Here is a 17,539-nt window from a genome sequence, read left to right as displayed (position 1 = left end):
AAATTATCACACAATTGGACCTTCCACAAATCTTTTCTGGATAACTTCATCTCCAATCCTGGATGGCATTCAGGTTTTATGTTTGGTTAAATCCTCACATGAGGCCTCTGGGGTCTAACTTTCTGGAAGCCCAGAATCTTCCAAACCATCAATTTCTGGTTTCTTTGTACCCAAGAGTTCAGTTCTCAACTTATCTCTTTCCTCTTGCATTTTACTATAAGCTGCAAGGAGAAGCCAGGCTGCATTTTCCACATTTAGTTTCAAAATCTTTTCAGCTAAGTATCGCAGCTTGTTGCTTTCAAATTCTGCCTTCCATCCAACACCAGTGTCCAAATAAATTCTCTGCCACTCTAAAACAAGCATCACCATTATTCCATTGGCAAAGACACATTCATCATTTCTGTTTAAGGGGTTGTTGGAAATACCTTTAGAGTCCGTATTTCTACCAATAATCTCTTCAAAGCAATCTAGGACTTTTCTGTCAAGCTTCTCACAATTCTTCCAGAATCTTCCCCAGATCCATTTAAAAAGCTGTTCCAACATGTTTGATATTTGCAAACTCAGCAGCACCCTATTTCTCTGGTACCAAAATCTTCTGGTTTGCTAATGCTGCCACTGTGCAAAATACCAAAAATGGATTGGCTTTTATAAAGGGGATTTATTAGGTTACAAAGTCACAGTTTTGAAGCCATAGAAGAGTCCAGACTAAAGCATCAACAAGATGATACCTTCACTAAAGAATGGCTGATGGTGTCCAGAACACCTCTGTCAGCTGGGAAGGCACGTGGCTGGCATTTGCTGGTCCCAGGTTGTGTTCAGCTCCTCTCTCTCAGATCCTGTGCATCCTTGCTTCTTTTTCCCAAGGCCTTTCTCTCTAAGCATCTGGGTTTCCTCTCTGGAGCAAATTTTGGACTTCATCTCCTTGCTTAGCATCTCCAAATGTCCTCTGTCCACATCTCCAGGCATCTCTAAGCATCTCTATTGACTCCAGCTCCTGTTCTACTTAAAGGACTCCAGTAATCAAATTAAGTCCCATCCTGAATGGGCACGGCCATACCTCCATGGAAATATCTAATCAGAGGTTCCACCCTAATCAACAGACTGATCAGCCTGCCTCCACAATATTGCATTAAAGAATATGGCTTTTCTGTGGGACATAATATATCCAAACTGGTACAATTAAGTTTTGAAAAAAGTTATGGTTTCCTACAAACTGAAGTGAATTTAATGCAAATTTTACCTCCTAATAATATTACACAGGGGAATGAAATTCAATAATAAAGAAATGTATTTAAATATCATTAGGGTTTGCATATATAGAAAATTCCTTACAATCAAAATATAGCCTTATTTCTAGCAGATAACGAAATACTAGTGTCCAAATAAATACTTTACACATGAATTTTTTATGTTTCATTCTATATATAAGTTTTATAGAATATTTATAACTACTTGAGCCAAGAAAATAAGTATATGAAATCACTTGGTACATGACCATGTACATTTTTAATCCCTTAGCACCTATCTGAATCAGTTGAAGATACCTAAAGGAGCCACCAATAAAAGGTGAGATGTGTGTATTAACATAAATACATATATGTATATACATAAATATTCATATATATTTATACACAAAAAGAGCGAGAGTGAGAGAGCGAGAGCAAGAGGGAGAGAGAGATTGAGGTTTGCAAAGTTCACTCTCAGAAGCATCCATGACAATACAGAATTTCCTTGATAATATCTACAGAGTCTTTCCACTGTAGCTTTTAGGTCTAACTTTCCTTCTCTTTTGAGCCTGAATTGAAATAACAGGAACAGATCATAAGAGAGAGACTTCTTCCTCCTAATCTGTTTGTGACACTTAATTACCAGCAGCCAAAAGCCTTAAAAGAAACCTATCAGAATGTGTGTGCAGGCGATTCTACTGGGGTGGGCCAAAGAAGAGAGAAGCCTGTTTGGAATCAAGGAGGGTGATAAAGTGGACAGGGAACAGAGGAGCCTAGGGAGAAGAGAAAGGATTGGAAGATCCTGGATCTGTCCTTCACTGTGCTTAGTTCTGACACCAATTGAGGCTGGTGCCCCAATACCTAGAGCCACCGTCATACGGCATGGAGCTCCTGCCTCAGGCTGCTGTGATTTAAACCTTCTCTGAGACATAGAAAGGATATCCATGTTCATGAAGAGCAGGCAGGTGGTGGAGGGTTACGAGGAACAGGAAATTAGAAGAGAGAAATAGGTACATACAAATTGAAGTTGGATTTGCAGCAAATCAATACAATGTTATACATGGGGATAAGTTTCAGTGATAAAGGAGTGTACTTTAATCTTCATTCACTAAGCTTTTTCACAGACCAAAAGGCTTTGTTATAAACATACAATTCCTATTTCTGTAGAAAAATGAAAAACTGAGTTCCAGTAACTAATTTACGCATGAATATTTCAGGGTTCAACCAATTTATAAGCTGTAGAGTAATTGAAGCTATTTGTATCAAAAAAAAGAAAGTCTTTGAGGTTTCATGGGGTCTATATCCATTTTTATTCCTTTATCACTAATCCGAGTGTATTCACAGTCTCTTCCATGATTTCTAAAGGAGTCAGCAATGAAAGATAAAATGTGTGTTAGTTTGTGTGTGTGTGTGTGTGTGTGTGTGTGTGTGTGTCAAAGAGAAATTGAGATTTGGAAATTCATTGTAGGAAATCATCCATGGCAAAAACAGAATTTTCTTGATACTATGTCTACAGTCTTTTCACTGTAAGCCTCTATGTGTAAACTTCTTTCTATTTTTGATCTAGTTGTAAAAGAATAGGAAAATCATTAGAGGGATATTTTCACTCCTAGTCAGTGTGTGACCCTAGTTAATAGCAGGCAAACCCTTAAGAAACTATCAGAATGCTTGTGTATGAGACTGTACCAGAATGGGCTACAGACAAGAAAATGCTCTTTGGAAGCAAGGAAGGTGGTAGCAGGGGCAGGGAACAGAGAAGACCTTGGCGGAAAGGGAAGGAGCAGGTAGTCCTGGATTTGTCTCTATCCCTCCAGAGCTCTGCCGCTGTCTGGCTGGCACCCCAATACCTAGACCAGGAATCATATTTTATGGATTTCTTTTCTCACTCCTTTGTTTCTTGCACCCTGAGTGAGGGGTAAGGGAGACAACCAATAAGGAGATGGGAGGGGTTTAGAAGAAAGAATTAGGTGGGTTAAGAAGGATGTCTATAATCTGAAGTAAATTTCAACTTAAAATGCTGTTATACATGGCGATTAGGTGCAATAATAAAGAACTGTATTTATAAATTTAATCATTAGGCTTTTTTCGATGTGTCTAAAAAATTCCTTACAGCCACAATAAAGCCTTGTTTCTAGGGGAAAAGGAAATTCAATAGTCCAAATAAGTAATTCGCCTGTGAATATTCATTTTACAAGTTGTAGAGTAATTGTCACTACTAGAGCCCAAAAAAATCTCTATGAATTTACATGGTGTATGACTACGTACATTTTTATTCCTTTAGCACTGACGTGAATCAATTGAGATTCCCTGCAGTGATTTCTTTAGGAGCCAGCAATCAAAGGTGAGATATATGTGAGTTTTAACATAAATGTATTTCTATACATACAGTTGTATTTGCATATGTGTAGGTATGTATATATGTGCATATATATAGAGAGAGATTGAGGTTTGTGAAGTTTGTTTTCAGAAGCATACATGGTATTACAGAGTTTCCTTGACAATGTCTGCAAAGTCTTCCCAGTGTAAGCTTCTGGGTCTAACTTTCCTTTTCTTTTTAGTCTAATTTGAAAAAAGAGGAACAGATCATAAGAGGGACACTTCTTACTCTTGGTCTGTTTTGTGACCCTTAGTTACTAGCTGCCAAAACCCTTAGAAAACTATCAGAATGCTTGTTATTTGTGTGTGACACTCTGCTGGAGTGGGCCAAGGAAGAAAGAATGTTCTTTGGAAGCAAGGAGGGTAGTAACACTGGGCAGGGAAGAGTGGATCCCTGGGCAGAAAGGAAAGGACCTAATAGTCCCTGGATCTGGATCTGGCCTTGACCCTCCAGAGCTCTGCCTCCATTGTCTAGACCCAGCATCATATGGAATTGATTTCTTGCCTCATACCTTTAGTTTATCCCCATGTGAGGGGCAGGAAAGATAGCCTTGTTTTGTGAAAAATAAGGAGGTGGAAAGGGATTAGAAGAGACAGTGAGGTGGGTTAAGAACAATGTGTACCTACAAACAAGTTGTAGTTTGAAGTAATTTTAATAAAGAACTATACTTAAATCTTGATTCATTTGGCTCTTTGACTGGAGTAAGATCTTCATTACAAACATATGTGGCCTGATTTCATGGGGAAAATGTAATATTAGGTTCCAAATTACTAATTTAATATAAATTTTATGACTTTTAAGTTATAGAACAATTATACCTAATTTCAACCAAAAGAGTAAGTCATTTGATGTCTGACTATATATATTGTTAATCCTTTTAGCATTGACCTGAAAAAAGCATCATCAGTGTCACTTGATGAACCCATCAATGGCAGGTGAGATATAAATATATATTTAGAGGAGCCTTAGAATGATATTTGCAAAATTCAGTCTCAGAGGCATCCATGAGAATAAAGAGTTTTCTGGATACTATTCTAAAATTATAAAACATTTGGTCTTCCAGTAAACTGTATCATGTTTACTATATCTTCAGATTCAAGGAATTCTTATTGTTCAAATAATTGATTATATTGTTGTTCCAAGTAGCTAATCTCTAATGATGTGTTTTTGCATTTCTTGGCTTGAAATAGACTAGGACAGTTTTCCAAGCCTGATGATGGTTCTACTTTACATAAGTAAGTCACTTTGAGGGACGTAGGGAGGGAGCCACTGACGGATCTGTGGGAGGACAGGGCTGGTGACCAGGGAAGAAGCAAACTGGAAAGCTATGGAAAAGTATGAAAATATTTGGGAGAGAGAAGAATACATGATCAGTGATGCTAGTTTTTACTTTGCAGACAAGTACCATGTTTGAGAAAAACAATTTCATCTATTCACAGTGAAATGATCTTTTACTAGAGGGCTGAAAAATATCCTGGGTAGATTATCATTAATTTTTATAAGTGTCTTCCTTAAATTGAGTGGAGGATACAACTTACTCTTCAATTATTATCCTTCCATATTTTTCCTGGAAGTACTCTGATTCCTGGGTGTGTTGATGTTGTCTGTGAGCAAATGGGATGCATAGCAAAGGGAATATATTTTGTTGATTAATGGCTTCTTCACGTTGACTGGCATTTTTATTAGTTTTTACTTGTTTCTGAGTAGACTTACTCAGAGTATTTCCTGTTGCACTGGGCCGAAGTCATTCTTGTTATGTATTTCCTCAGAGGAAGCTACATTCTTAGAATTGCATGTGTCCGAACAGGCTGAAATATTCATGAGGCTTTTCTTCTGCATCTCTTTTAGCCTATTATTGAACCATTCACCAACTTGCGTCAATGTTGATTAAGTGGTGCCAAAGAGGAATTGGTAGTTCATTGTCACAATTTTTTGGTGTCTAGACAAAGATTAATGGAAAATAAAGGAAAAACTAATGAATACAAATAATTTTTCAAATTACCCATGAAGTTACTCTTTCTGTGACCCCTTCATGAGAAGTCGAGTTCATTCTGCCCCTTAATAAGAAGGGTACTAGTGTGTGCCAGATGATAGTGATAGTGGTGATAACAGCAGTTGATTTATGTATATGGTATGAGTTTAAGGGTCCAGCTTCATTCCTTTGTGTATGGGCATCCAGTTTCCCAGCACCATTTGTACAAGAGACTATTCTATCCCCATTGCATAGACGTGGCACTTTGTCAAAACTCAGTTGGCTGTAATTCGAGGGATTTATTTCTGAACTCTGAATTTAGTTCCATTTATCTGTTTGTCCTTGTGCCAATACCATACTTTTTTGATTACAGAGGCTTTGTAATAAGTTTAAGAATAGGAAGTGTGAGTCCTCCAACTTTGTTCTTCTTTTTCAAGATGGTTGTTGCTATTTGGGGCCTGTGCCAGTTTGAATGTATGTCCCCCAAAACACCGTTATCTTTGAAGCAGTCGTGTCTGGGCAGATGTATTAGTGTTGATTAGATTGTAATTCTTTGAGTGTTTTCATGGAGCTGTGACCCATCCAGCTGTAGGTGGTAACTCTGATTAGATAATTTCCATGGAGGTGTGGCCCTGCCCATTCAGCATGGGCCTTGATTAGTTCCTAGAGCACTATATAAGCTCAGACAGAAGGACCGAGCTTGCTACAGCGAAGAGGGACACTTTGAAGAATGCACAGGAGCTGAGAGAGGATCTGCAGCTTACAGAGACATTAAAAATGGACAGGAGTTGGAAGTGCAGGCTGTTGCTGCTGGTGGTCCTGCGGCGCGGCTCTGCGACATCAGGTCCCTAAAGGTTGTCACAATGGCTGAAAATGGTGATAATGAAAAAATGGCTGCCCTAGAGGCCAAAATCTGTCATCAAATTGAGTATTATTTTGGCGACTTTAATTTGCCACGGGACAAGTTTTTAAAGGAACAGATAAAACTGGATGAAGGCTGGGTACCTTTGGAGATAATGATAAAATTCAATAGGTTAAACCGTCTAACAACAGACTTTAATGTAATAGTTGAAGCATTGAGCAAATCTAAGGCAGAACTCATGGAAATAAGTGAAGATAAAACTAAAATCAGAAGATCTCCAAGTAAACCTCTCCCTGAAGTGACTGACGAGTATAAAAATGATGTAAAAAACAGATCCGTTTATATTAAAGGCTTCCCAACGGATGCAACCCTTGATGACATAAAAGAATGGTTGGAAGGTAAAGGTCAAGTACTAAATATTCAGATGAGAAGAACATGGCACAAAGCATTTAAGGGATCAATATTTCCTGTGTTTGATAGCATTGAATCTGCTAAGAAGTTTGTAGAGACTCCTGGCCAGAAATACAAAGACACAGACCTGCTAATACTTTTCAAGGAAGATTACTTTGCAAAAAAGAATGAAGAAAGAAAGCAACATAAAGTGGAAGCTAAATTAAGAGCTAAACAAGAGCAAGAAGAAAAACAGAAGTTGGCAGAAGATGCTGAAATGAAATCTCTAGAAGAAAAGATTGGATGCTTGCTGAAATTTTCGGGTGACTTAGATGATCAGACCTGTAGAGAAGATTTGCACATCCTTTTTTCAAGTCATGGTGAAATAAAATGGATAGACTTTGTCAGAGGAGCAAAAGAGGGAATAATCCTATTTAAAGAAAAAGCTAAAGAAGCACTGGATAAAGCCCAAGATGCAAATAATGGTAACCTACAATTAAGAAACAAAGATGTGACTTGGGAAGTATTAGAAGGAGAGATGGAGAAAGATGCATTGGAAAAAATCATAGAAGATCAACAAGAATCCCTAAACAAATGGAAATCAAAAGGTTGTCGATTTAAAGGAAAAGGAAAGGGAAATAAAGCTGCTCAGGCTGGGTCTGCTAAAGGAAAAGTACAGTTTCAGGGCAAGAAAACTGAGTTTGATAGTGATGATGAACGTAATGAAAATGGTGCTGCTGGAACAGTGAAAAGAGCAAGAGAAGAAGCAGACAAGGAAGAACCTGCATCAAAACAACAGAAAACAGAAAATGGTGCTGGAGACCAGTAGCTTAGGAAACAAAATTTTTATTCATTTTAATTAGATTTTAAGCTGCTTTTGTCTTTGGAGTTTTTAAAGAGAAAACCGAATTAGGTCCACTTCAATATCCACCTGTAAGAAAGGAAAGATTTTTTTTTTTTGTCTTTTTGTTTTGTTTTGTTATCCACTTAAGTTTTTTTTAATGTATATTTCTGTTTGTGTTATTTCAGATGGTTCAAATATCAAAGGGAAGTTTCTTCCACTAAATTGCCTTTGTAATATGAGACTGTGTTAGTACAAACTTAATAAACTATACAAACAGAGCAAAAAAAAATGGACAGGAGCTGAGAGAGGAGCTGGAGCTTACAGAGACATTTTGGAGATGACCTTTGAAAACAGACTTTTGGTCTGGAGAAGCTAAGAGAGGACAAATGCCCCAAGAGCAACTAAGAGTGACATTTTTGAGGAGCTGTAGACTAGAAAGGAATGTCCTAGGAGAAAGCCATTTTGAAACCAGAACTCTGGAGCAGATGCCAGCCATGTGCCTTCACAGCTAACAGAGGTTTTCTAGATGCCATTGGCCATCCTCCAGTGAAGGTACCCGATTGTTGATGTGTTACCTCGGATACTTTATGGCCTTAAGACTGTAACTGTGTAACCAAATAAACCCCCTTTATAAAAGCCAATCTGTTTCTGGTATTTTGCTTAAGGGCAGCATTAGCAAACCGGAACAGGGCCCCTAGCCCTTCCATCTACATTTTATGATTGGATTTTCCATTTTTGTAAAAGACGGCTATTGGAATTTTGATTGGGACTGCATTGAATTTGTAACTTTGGGTAGAATTGCAATCTTAACAATGATTAGTCTTCCAATACATGAAAACAGAATGTCCTTCCATTTGTTTAGGTTCTCTTTGACTTCTTTTAGCAATGTTTTGTAGTTTTTCCATGTGCCAGTCTAGTGCATACTTGGTTAGATTTATTCCTAGATCCTTGATTCTTTTAGTTGCTATTGTAAATTCATGTTGACATTGTACTCTACCACTTTGCTGAATTCATTTATTAGTTCTAGCAGCTTCGTTATAGATTTTTCAGGAATTTCTGTGTATAGGAGAATGTCATCTGCAGATAGTGAAATTTTTACTTCTTCTTTTCCACTTTGGATGCCTTTTATTTCTTTCTCTTGTCTAATTGCTCTAGCTAGAATTCCCAGTACATTGTTGAATAACAGCAGGAACACTGAGCATCCTTGTCTTGTTCCCGATCTTGTAGGGAAAGCTTTCAGTCTTTCAGCAATGAATACGATGTTAGCGGTTTGTTTTTCATATGTGCCCTTTTGCCCTTTATCATGTTGAGGAAATTTCCTTCTATTCCTAGTTTCTTATATATTTTTATCAAAAAGTGGTGCAGAGAGAGAGGCGGGGCAAGATGGCGGACTGGTGAGCTGTATGTTTTAGTTACTCCTCCAGGAAAGTAGGTAGAAAGCCAGGAACTGCGTGGACTGGACACCACAGAGCAATCTGACTTTGGGCATACTTCATACAACACTCATGAAAACGTTGAACTGCTGAGATCAGCGAAATCTGTAAGTTTTTGCGGCCAGGGGACCCGCACCCCTCCCTGCCAGGCTCAGTCCCGTGGGAGGAGGGGCTGTCAGCTCCGGGAAGGAGAAGGGAGAACTGCAGTGGCAGCCCTTATGGGAAACTAATTCTACTGATCCAAACTCCAACCATAGGTAGACTGAGACCAGACACCAGAGAATCTGAGAGCAGCCAGCCCAGCAGAGAGGAGACAGGCATAGAAAAAAAACTCCAAAATAAAAGCAGAGGATTTTTGGAGTTCTGGTGAACATAGAAAGGGGAAGGGTGGAGCTCAGGCCCTGAGGCGCATATGCAAATCCCGAAGAAAAGCTGATCTCTCTGCCCTGTGGACCTTTCTTTAATGGCCGTGGTTGCTTTGTCACTTAGCATTTCAATAACCCATTAGATCTCTGAGGAGGGCCCTTTTTTTTTTTTTTAATCCTTTTTTCTTTTTCTAAAACAATTACTCTAAGAAGCCCAATACAGAAAGCTTCAAAGACTTGCAATTTGGGCACGTCAAGTCAAGAGCAGAACTCAGAGAGCTCTGAGACAAAAGGCAATAATCCAGTGGCTGAGAAAATTCACTAAACACCACAACTTCCCAAGTAAAGGGGGGTGTCCGCTCACAGCCATCATCCTGGTGGACAGGAAACACTCCTGCCCGTCGCCAGCCCCATAGCCCAGAGCTGCCCCAGGCAACCCAGTGTGACGGAACTGCTTCAAATAACAGGCACACACCAAAAACTGGGCGTGGACATTAGCCTTCCCTGCAACCTCAGCTGATTGTCCCAGAGTTGGGAAGGTGGAGCAGTATGAATTAACAAAGCCCCATTCAGCCATCATTTCAGCAGACTGGGAGCCTCCCTACACAGCCCAGCAGCCCAGAACTGCCCTGGGGGGACGGCACTCACCTGTGACATAGCACAGTCATCCCTCAACAGAGGACCCGGGGTACACAGCCTGGAAGAGGGGCCCACTTGCAAGTCTCAGGAGCCATACGCCAATACCAAGGACTTGTGGGTCAATGGCAGAGACAAACTGTGACAGGACTGAAATGAAGGATTAGACTATTGCAGCAGCTTTAAAACTCTAGGATCACCAGGGAGATTTGATTGTTAGGGCCACCCCCCCTCCCTGACTGCCCAGAAACACGCCCCATATACAGGGCAGGCAACACCAACTACACACGCAAGCTTGGTACACCAATTGGACCCCACAAGACTCACTCCCCCACTCACCAAAAAGGCTAAGCAGGGGAGATCTGGCTTGTGGAGAACAGGTGGCTCGTGGACGCCACCTGCTGGTTAGTTAGAGAAAGTGTACTCCACGAAGTTGTAGATCTGATAAATTAGAGATAAGGACTTCAATAGGTCTACAAATCCTAAAAGAACCCTATCAAGTTCAGCAAATGCCACGAGGCCAAAAACAAACAGAAAATTATAAAGCATATGAAAAAACCAGACGATATGGATAACCCAAGCCCAAGCACCCAAATCAAAAGATCCGAAGAGACACAGCACCTAGAGCAGCTACTCAAAGAACTAAAGATGAACAATGAGACCATAGTACGGGAGACAAAGGAAATCAAGAAGACCCTAGAAGAGCATGAAGAAGACATTGCAAGACTAAATAAAAAAATGGGTGATCTTATGGAAATTAAAGAAACTGTTGACCAAATTAAAAAGATTCTGGACACTCATAGTACAAGACTAGAGGAAGCTGAACAACAAATCAGTGACCTGGAAGATGACAGAATGGAAAATGAAAGCATAAAAGAAAGAATGGGGAAAAAAATTGAAAAAATCAAAATGGACCTCAGGGATATGATAGATAATATGAAACGTCCGAATATAAGACTCATTGGTGTCCCAGAAGGGGAAGAAAGGGGTAAAGGTCTAGGAAGAGTATTCAAAGAAATTGTTGGGGAAAACTTCCCAAATCTTCTAAACAACATGAATACACAAATCATAAATGCTCAGCGAACTCCAAATAGAATAAATCCAAATAAACCCACTCCGAGATATATACTGATCACACTGTCAAACACAGAAGAGAAGGAGCAAGTTCTGAAAGCAGCAAGAGAAAAGCAATTCACCACATACAAAGGAAACAGCATAAGGCTAAGTAGTGACTACTCAGCAGCCACCATGGAGGCGAGAAGGCAGTGGCACGATATATTTAAAATTCTGAGTGAGAAAAATTTCCAGCCAAGAATACTTTATCCAGCAAAGCTCTCCTTCAAATTTGAGGGAGAGCTTAAATTTTTCACAGACAAACAAATGCTGAGAGAATTTGCTAACAAGAGACCTGCCCTACTGGAGATACTAAAGGGAGCCCTACAGACAGAGAAACAAAGACAGGACAGAGAGACTTGGAGAAAGGTTCAGTACTAAAGAGATTCGGTATGGGTACAATAAAGGATATTAATAGAGAGAGGGAAAAATGTGACAAACATAAACCAAAGGATAAGATGGCCGATTCACGAAATGCCTTCACGGTTATAACGTTGAATGTAAATGGATTAAACTCCCCAATTAAAAGATATAGATTCACAGAATGGATCAAAAAAAATGAACCATCAATATGTTGCATACAAGAGACTCATCTTAGACACAGGGACACAAAGAAACTGAAAGTGAAAGGATGGAAAAAAATATTTCATGCAAGCTACAGCCAAAAGAAAGCAGGTGTAGCAATATTAATCTCAGATAAAATAGACTTTAAATGCAGGGATGTTTTCAGAGACAAAGACAGCCACTACATACTAATAAAAGGGGCAATTCAACAAGAAGAAATAACAATCGTAAATCTCTATGCACCCAATCAAGGTGCCACAAAATACATGAGAGAAACACTGGCAAAACTAAAGGAAGCAATTGATGTTTCCACAATAATTGTGGGAGACTTCAACACATCACTCTCTCCTATAGATAGATCAACCAGACAGAAGACCAATAAGGAAACTGAAAACCTAAACAATCTGATAAATTAATTAGATTTAACAGACATCTACAGGACATTACATCCCAAATCACCAGGATACACATACTTTTCTAGTGCTCACGGAACTTTCTCCAAAATAGATCATATGCTGGGACATAAAACAAGCCTCAATAAATTTAAAAAGATTGAAATTATTCAAAGCACATTCTCTGACCACAATGGAATACAATTAGAAGTCAATAACCATCAGAGACTTAGAAAATTCACAAATACCTGGAGGTTAAACAACACACTCCTAAACAATCAGTAGGTTAAAGAAGAAATAGCAAGAGAAATTGCTAAATATATAGAGACGAATGAAAATGAGAACACAACATACCAAACCCTATGGGATGCAGCAAAAGCAGTGCTAAGGGGGAAATTTATAGCACTAAACGCATATATTAAAAAGGAAGAAAGAGCCAAAATCAAAGAACTAATGGATCAACTGAAGAAGCTAGAAAATGAACAGCAAACCAATCCTAAACCAAGTAGAAGAAAAGAAATAACAAAGATTAAAGCTGAAACAAATGACATAGAGAACAAAAAAACAATAGAGAGGATAAATATCACCAAAAGTTTGTTCTTTGAGAAGATCAACAAGATTGACAAGCCCCTAGCTAGACTGACAAAATCAAAAAGAGAGAAGACCCATATAAACAAAATAATGAATGAAAAAGGTGACATAACTGCAGATCCTGAAGAAATTAAAAAAATTATAAGAGGATACTATGAACAACTGTATGGCAACAAACTGGATAATGTAGAAGAAATGGACAATTTCCTGGGAACATATGAACAACCTAGACTGACCAGAGAAGAAATAGAAGACCTCAACCAACCCATCACAAGCAAAGAGATCCAATCAGTCATCAAAAGTCTTCCCACAAATAAATGCCCAGGGCCAGATTGCTTCACAGGGGAATTCTACCAAACTTTCCAGAAAGAACTGACACCAATCTTACTCAAACTCTTTCAAAACATTGAAAAAAATGGAACACTACCTAACTCATTTTATGAAGCTAACATCAATCTAATACCAAAACCAGGCAAAGATGCTACAAAAAAGGAAAACTACCGGCCAATCTCCCTAATGAATATAGATGCAAAAATCCTCAACAAAATACTTGCAAATCGAATCCAAAGACACATTAAAAAAATCATACACCATGACCAAGTGGGGTTCATTCCAGGCATGCAAGGATGGTTCAACATAAGAAAATCAATCAATGTATTACAACACATTAACAAGTCAAAAGGGAAAAATCAATTGATCATCTCAATAGATGCTGAAAAAGCATTTGACAAAATCCAACATCCGTTTTTGATAAAAACACTTCAAAAGGTAGGAATTGAAGGAAACTTCCTCAGCATGATAAAGAGCATATATGAAAAACCCACAGCCAGCATAGTACTCAATGGTGAGAGACTGAAAGCCTTCCCTCTAAGATCAGGAACAAGACAAGGATGCCCGCTGTCACCACTGTTATTCAACATTGTGCTGGAAGTGCTAGCCAGGGCAAGGAATAAAAGGCATCCAAATTGGAAAAGAAGAAGTAAAACTGTCATTGTTTGCAGATGATATGATCTTATATCTAGAAAACCCTGAGAAATCGACGATACAGCTACTAGAGCTAATAAACAAATTTAGCAAAGTAGCGGGATACAAGATTAATGCACCTAAGTCAGTAATGTTTCTATATGCTAGAAATGAACAAACTGAAGAGACACTCAAGAAAAAGATACCATTTTCAATAGCAACTAAAAAAATGAAGTACCTAGGAATAAACTTAACCAAAGATGTAAAAGACCTATACAAAGAAAACTACATAACTCTACTAAAAGAAATAGAAGGGGACCTTAAAAGATGGAAAAATATTCCATGTTCATGGATAGGAAGACTAAATGTCATTAAGATGTCAATTCTACCCAAACTCATCTACAGATTCAATGCAATCCCAATCAAAATTCCAACAACCTACTTTGCAGACTTGGAAAAGCTAGTTATCAAATTTATTTGGAAAGGGAAGATGCCTCGAATTGCTAAAGACACTCTAAAAAAGAAAAACGAAGTGGGAGGACTTACACTCCCTGACTTTGAAGCTTATTATAAAGCCACAGTTGCCAAAACAGCATGGTACTGGCACAAAGATAGACATATAGATCAATGGAATCGAATTGAGAATTCAGAGATAGACCCTCAGATCTATGGCCGACTGATCTTTGATAAGGCCCCCAAAGTCACTGAACTGAGTCATAATGGTCTTTTCAACAAATGGGGCTGGGAGAGTTGGATATCCATATCCAAAAGAATGAAAGAGGACCCCTACCTCACCCCCTACACAAAAATTAACTCAAAATGGACCAAAGATCTCAATATAAAAGAAAGTACCATAAAACTCCTAGAAGATAATGTAGGAAAACATCTTCAAGACCTTGTATTAGGCGGCCACTTCCTAGACTTTACACCCAAAGCACAAGCAACAAAAGAGAAAATAGATAAATGGGAACTCCTCAAGCTTAGAAGTTTCTGCACCTCAAAGGAATTTCTCAAAAAGGTAAAGAGGCAGCCAACTCAATGGGAAAAAATTTTTGGAAACCATGTATCTGACAAAAGACTGATATCTTGCATATACAAAGAAATCCTACAACTCAATGACAGTAGTACAGACAGCCCAATTATAAAATGGGGAAAAGATATGAAAAGACAGTTCTCTGAAGAGGAAATACAAATGGCCAAGAAACACATGAAAAAATGTTCAGCTTCACTAGCTATTAGAGAGATGCAAATTAAGACCACAATGAGATACCATCTAACACCTATTAGAGTGGCTGCCATTAAACAAACAGGAAACTACAAATGCTGGAGGGGATGTGGAGAAATTGGAACTCTTACTCATTGTTGGTGGGACTGTATAATGGTTCAGCCACTCTGGAAGTCAGTCTGGCAGTTCCGTAGAAAACTAGAAATAGAGTTACCATTCGATGCAGCAATTGCACTTCTCGGTATATACCCGGAAGATCGGAAAGCAGTGACACGAACAGATATCTGCACGCCAATTTTCATAGCAGCATTATTCACAATTGCCAAGAGATGGAAACAACCCAAATGTCCTTCAACAGATGAGTGGATAAATAAAATGTGGTATATACACACGATGGAATACTACATGGCAGTAAGAAGGAACGACCTCATGAAACATATGACAATATGGATGAACCTTGAAGATATAATGCTGAGTGAAATAAGCCAGGCACGGAAAGAGAAATATTATATGCTACCACTAATGTGAACTTTGAAAAATGTAAAACGAATGGTTTATAATGTCGAATGTAGGGGAACTAGCAATAGAGAGCAATTAAGGAAGGGGGAACAGTAATCCAAGAAGAACAGATATGCTATTTAACGTTCTGGGGATGCCCAGGAATGACTATGGTCTGTTAATTTCTGATGGATATAGTAGGAACAAGTTCACAGAAATGTTGTTATATTATGTAACTTTCTTGGGGTAAAGTAGGAACATGTTGGAAGTTAAGCAGTTATCTTAGGTTAGTTGTCTTTTTCTTACTCCCTTGTTATGGTCTCTTTGAAATGTTCTTTTATTGTATGTTTGTTTTCTTTTTAACTTTTTTTTCATACAGTTGATTTAGAAAAGAAGGGAAAGTTAAAAAAAAAAAAAAGAAAAACAAGGAAAAAAAAAAAGATGTAGTGCCCCCTTGAGGAGCCTGTGGAGAATGCAGGGGTATTCGCCTACCCCACCTCCATGGTTGCTAACATGACCACAGACATAGGGGACTGGTGGTTTGATGGGTTGAGCCCTCTACCATAAGTTTTACCCTTGGGAAGACGGTTGCTGCAAAGGAGAGGCTAGGCCTCCCTATGGTTGTGCCTAAGAGCCTCCTCCCGAATGCCTCTTTGTTGCTCAGATGTGGCCCTCTCTCTCTGGCTAAGCCAACTTGAAAGGTGAAATCACTGCCCTCCCCCGTACGTGGGATCAGACACCCAGGGGAGTGAATCTCCCTGGCAACGTGGAATATGACTCCCGGGGAGGAATGTAGACCCGGCATCATGGGACGGAGAACATCTTCTTGACCAAAAGGGGGATGTGAAAGGAAATGAAATAAGCTTCAGTGGCAGAGAGATTCCAAAAGGAGCCGAGAGGTCACTCTGGTGGGCACTCTTACGCACACTTTAGACAACCCTTTTTAGGTTCCAAAGAATTGGGGTAGCTGGTGGTGGATACCTGAAACTATCAAACTACAACCCAGAACCCATGAATCTCGAAGACAGTTGTATAAAAATGTAGCTTATGAGGGGTGACAATGGGATTGGGAAAGCCATAAGGACCACACTCCACTTTGTCTAGTTTATGGATGGATGAGTAGAAAAATAGGGGAAGGAAACAAACAGACAAAGGTACCCAGTGTTGTTTTTTACTTCAATTGCTCTTTTTCACTCTAATTATTATTCTTGTTATTTTTGTGTGTGTGCTAATGAAGGTGTCAGGGATTGATTTAGGTGATGAATGTACAACTATGTAATGGTACTGTAAACAATCGAAAGTACGATTTGTTTTGTATGACTGCGTCGTATGTGAATATATCTCAATAAAATGAAGATAAAAAAAAAGTGGTGCAGGATTTTTATCAAATGCTTTCTTTGTATAAATTGACATGATCATGTATGTTTTTTCTTTGTTCTCTTAAGGTGATACATTAACTTAATTGATTTTCTTGCATTGAACCACCCTTACATACCTAGGAGAAAACCTACTTGATCCTGGTGTATAATTCTTTTAATATGATGTTGGATATGGTTTGCTAGTATTTTGTTGAATATTTTTATATCTATATTCATAAAGGTTATTGGTTTGTAATTTTCTTTTCTTACAATATCTTTATCTGGCTTTGGTATTAGGATGATACGGGCTTGATAGAGTGACTTAAGAAGTGTTCCCTCCTCTTCAATTTATTTGGAATAGTTGGACAGGATTGGTTTTAATTTTCTTGTAATGCTTGCTGAAATTCACCAGTGAAGCCATCTGATCCTGGGCATTTTGGAGGGGGGAAGGTTTTTGATTGCTCACCCAATCTCTTTACCTGTTATTGGTTGGTTGAGATCTTCTATTCCTTCTTGAATCAGTGTAGGTAGTTTGTATGTTTCTAGGAATTTGTCCAGTTCTTTTGGGTTATCCAGTTTTTTGGGATATAGTTCATAATGTGTTCTTAGAATGCATTTCATTTCTGTGGTTTCAGTAGTAATGTCTCCCCTTTCATTTCTGATTTTAGTTATTTGTGTATTTTGCCTTTTTCTCTGTCAGTCTATCCAAAGGCTTCTCGAGTTTACTGAT

At 38.7% G+C, this 17,539-nt stretch overlaps 1 protein-coding gene across 1 annotated transcript; it reads left to right on the top strand.

The window, feature by feature from the left end:
* The first annotated feature begins 6,368 nt into the window (after positions 1-6,368).
* LOC119507103 (lupus La protein homolog) lies at positions 6,369-7,924 on the top strand. Its single transcript, XM_037800194.1, has one exon. It carries the CDS (start codon positions 6,439-6,441, stop codon positions 7,654-7,656), a length of 1,218 nt encoding a protein of 405 aa, XP_037656122.1. The 5' UTR covers positions 6,369-6,438; the 3' UTR covers positions 7,657-7,924.
* Positions 7,925-17,539: the final 9,615 nt, after the last annotated feature.

Source organism: Choloepus didactylus, chromosome 12 (genome assembly GCF_015220235.1).
Source record: "Choloepus didactylus isolate mChoDid1 chromosome 12, mChoDid1.pri, whole genome shotgun sequence".
Lineage (NCBI taxonomy): Eukaryota > Metazoa > Chordata > Mammalia > Pilosa > Megalonychidae > Choloepus > Choloepus didactylus.
This window is presented reverse-complemented; position numbering and strand designations above follow the sequence as displayed.

Excerpts from the sequence above, each read along its gene's own strand:
- LOC119507103 (XM_037800194.1), top strand. The coding sequence starts at position 6,439 with ATGGCTGAAAATGGTGATAATGAAAAAATGGCTGCCCTAGAGGCCAAA.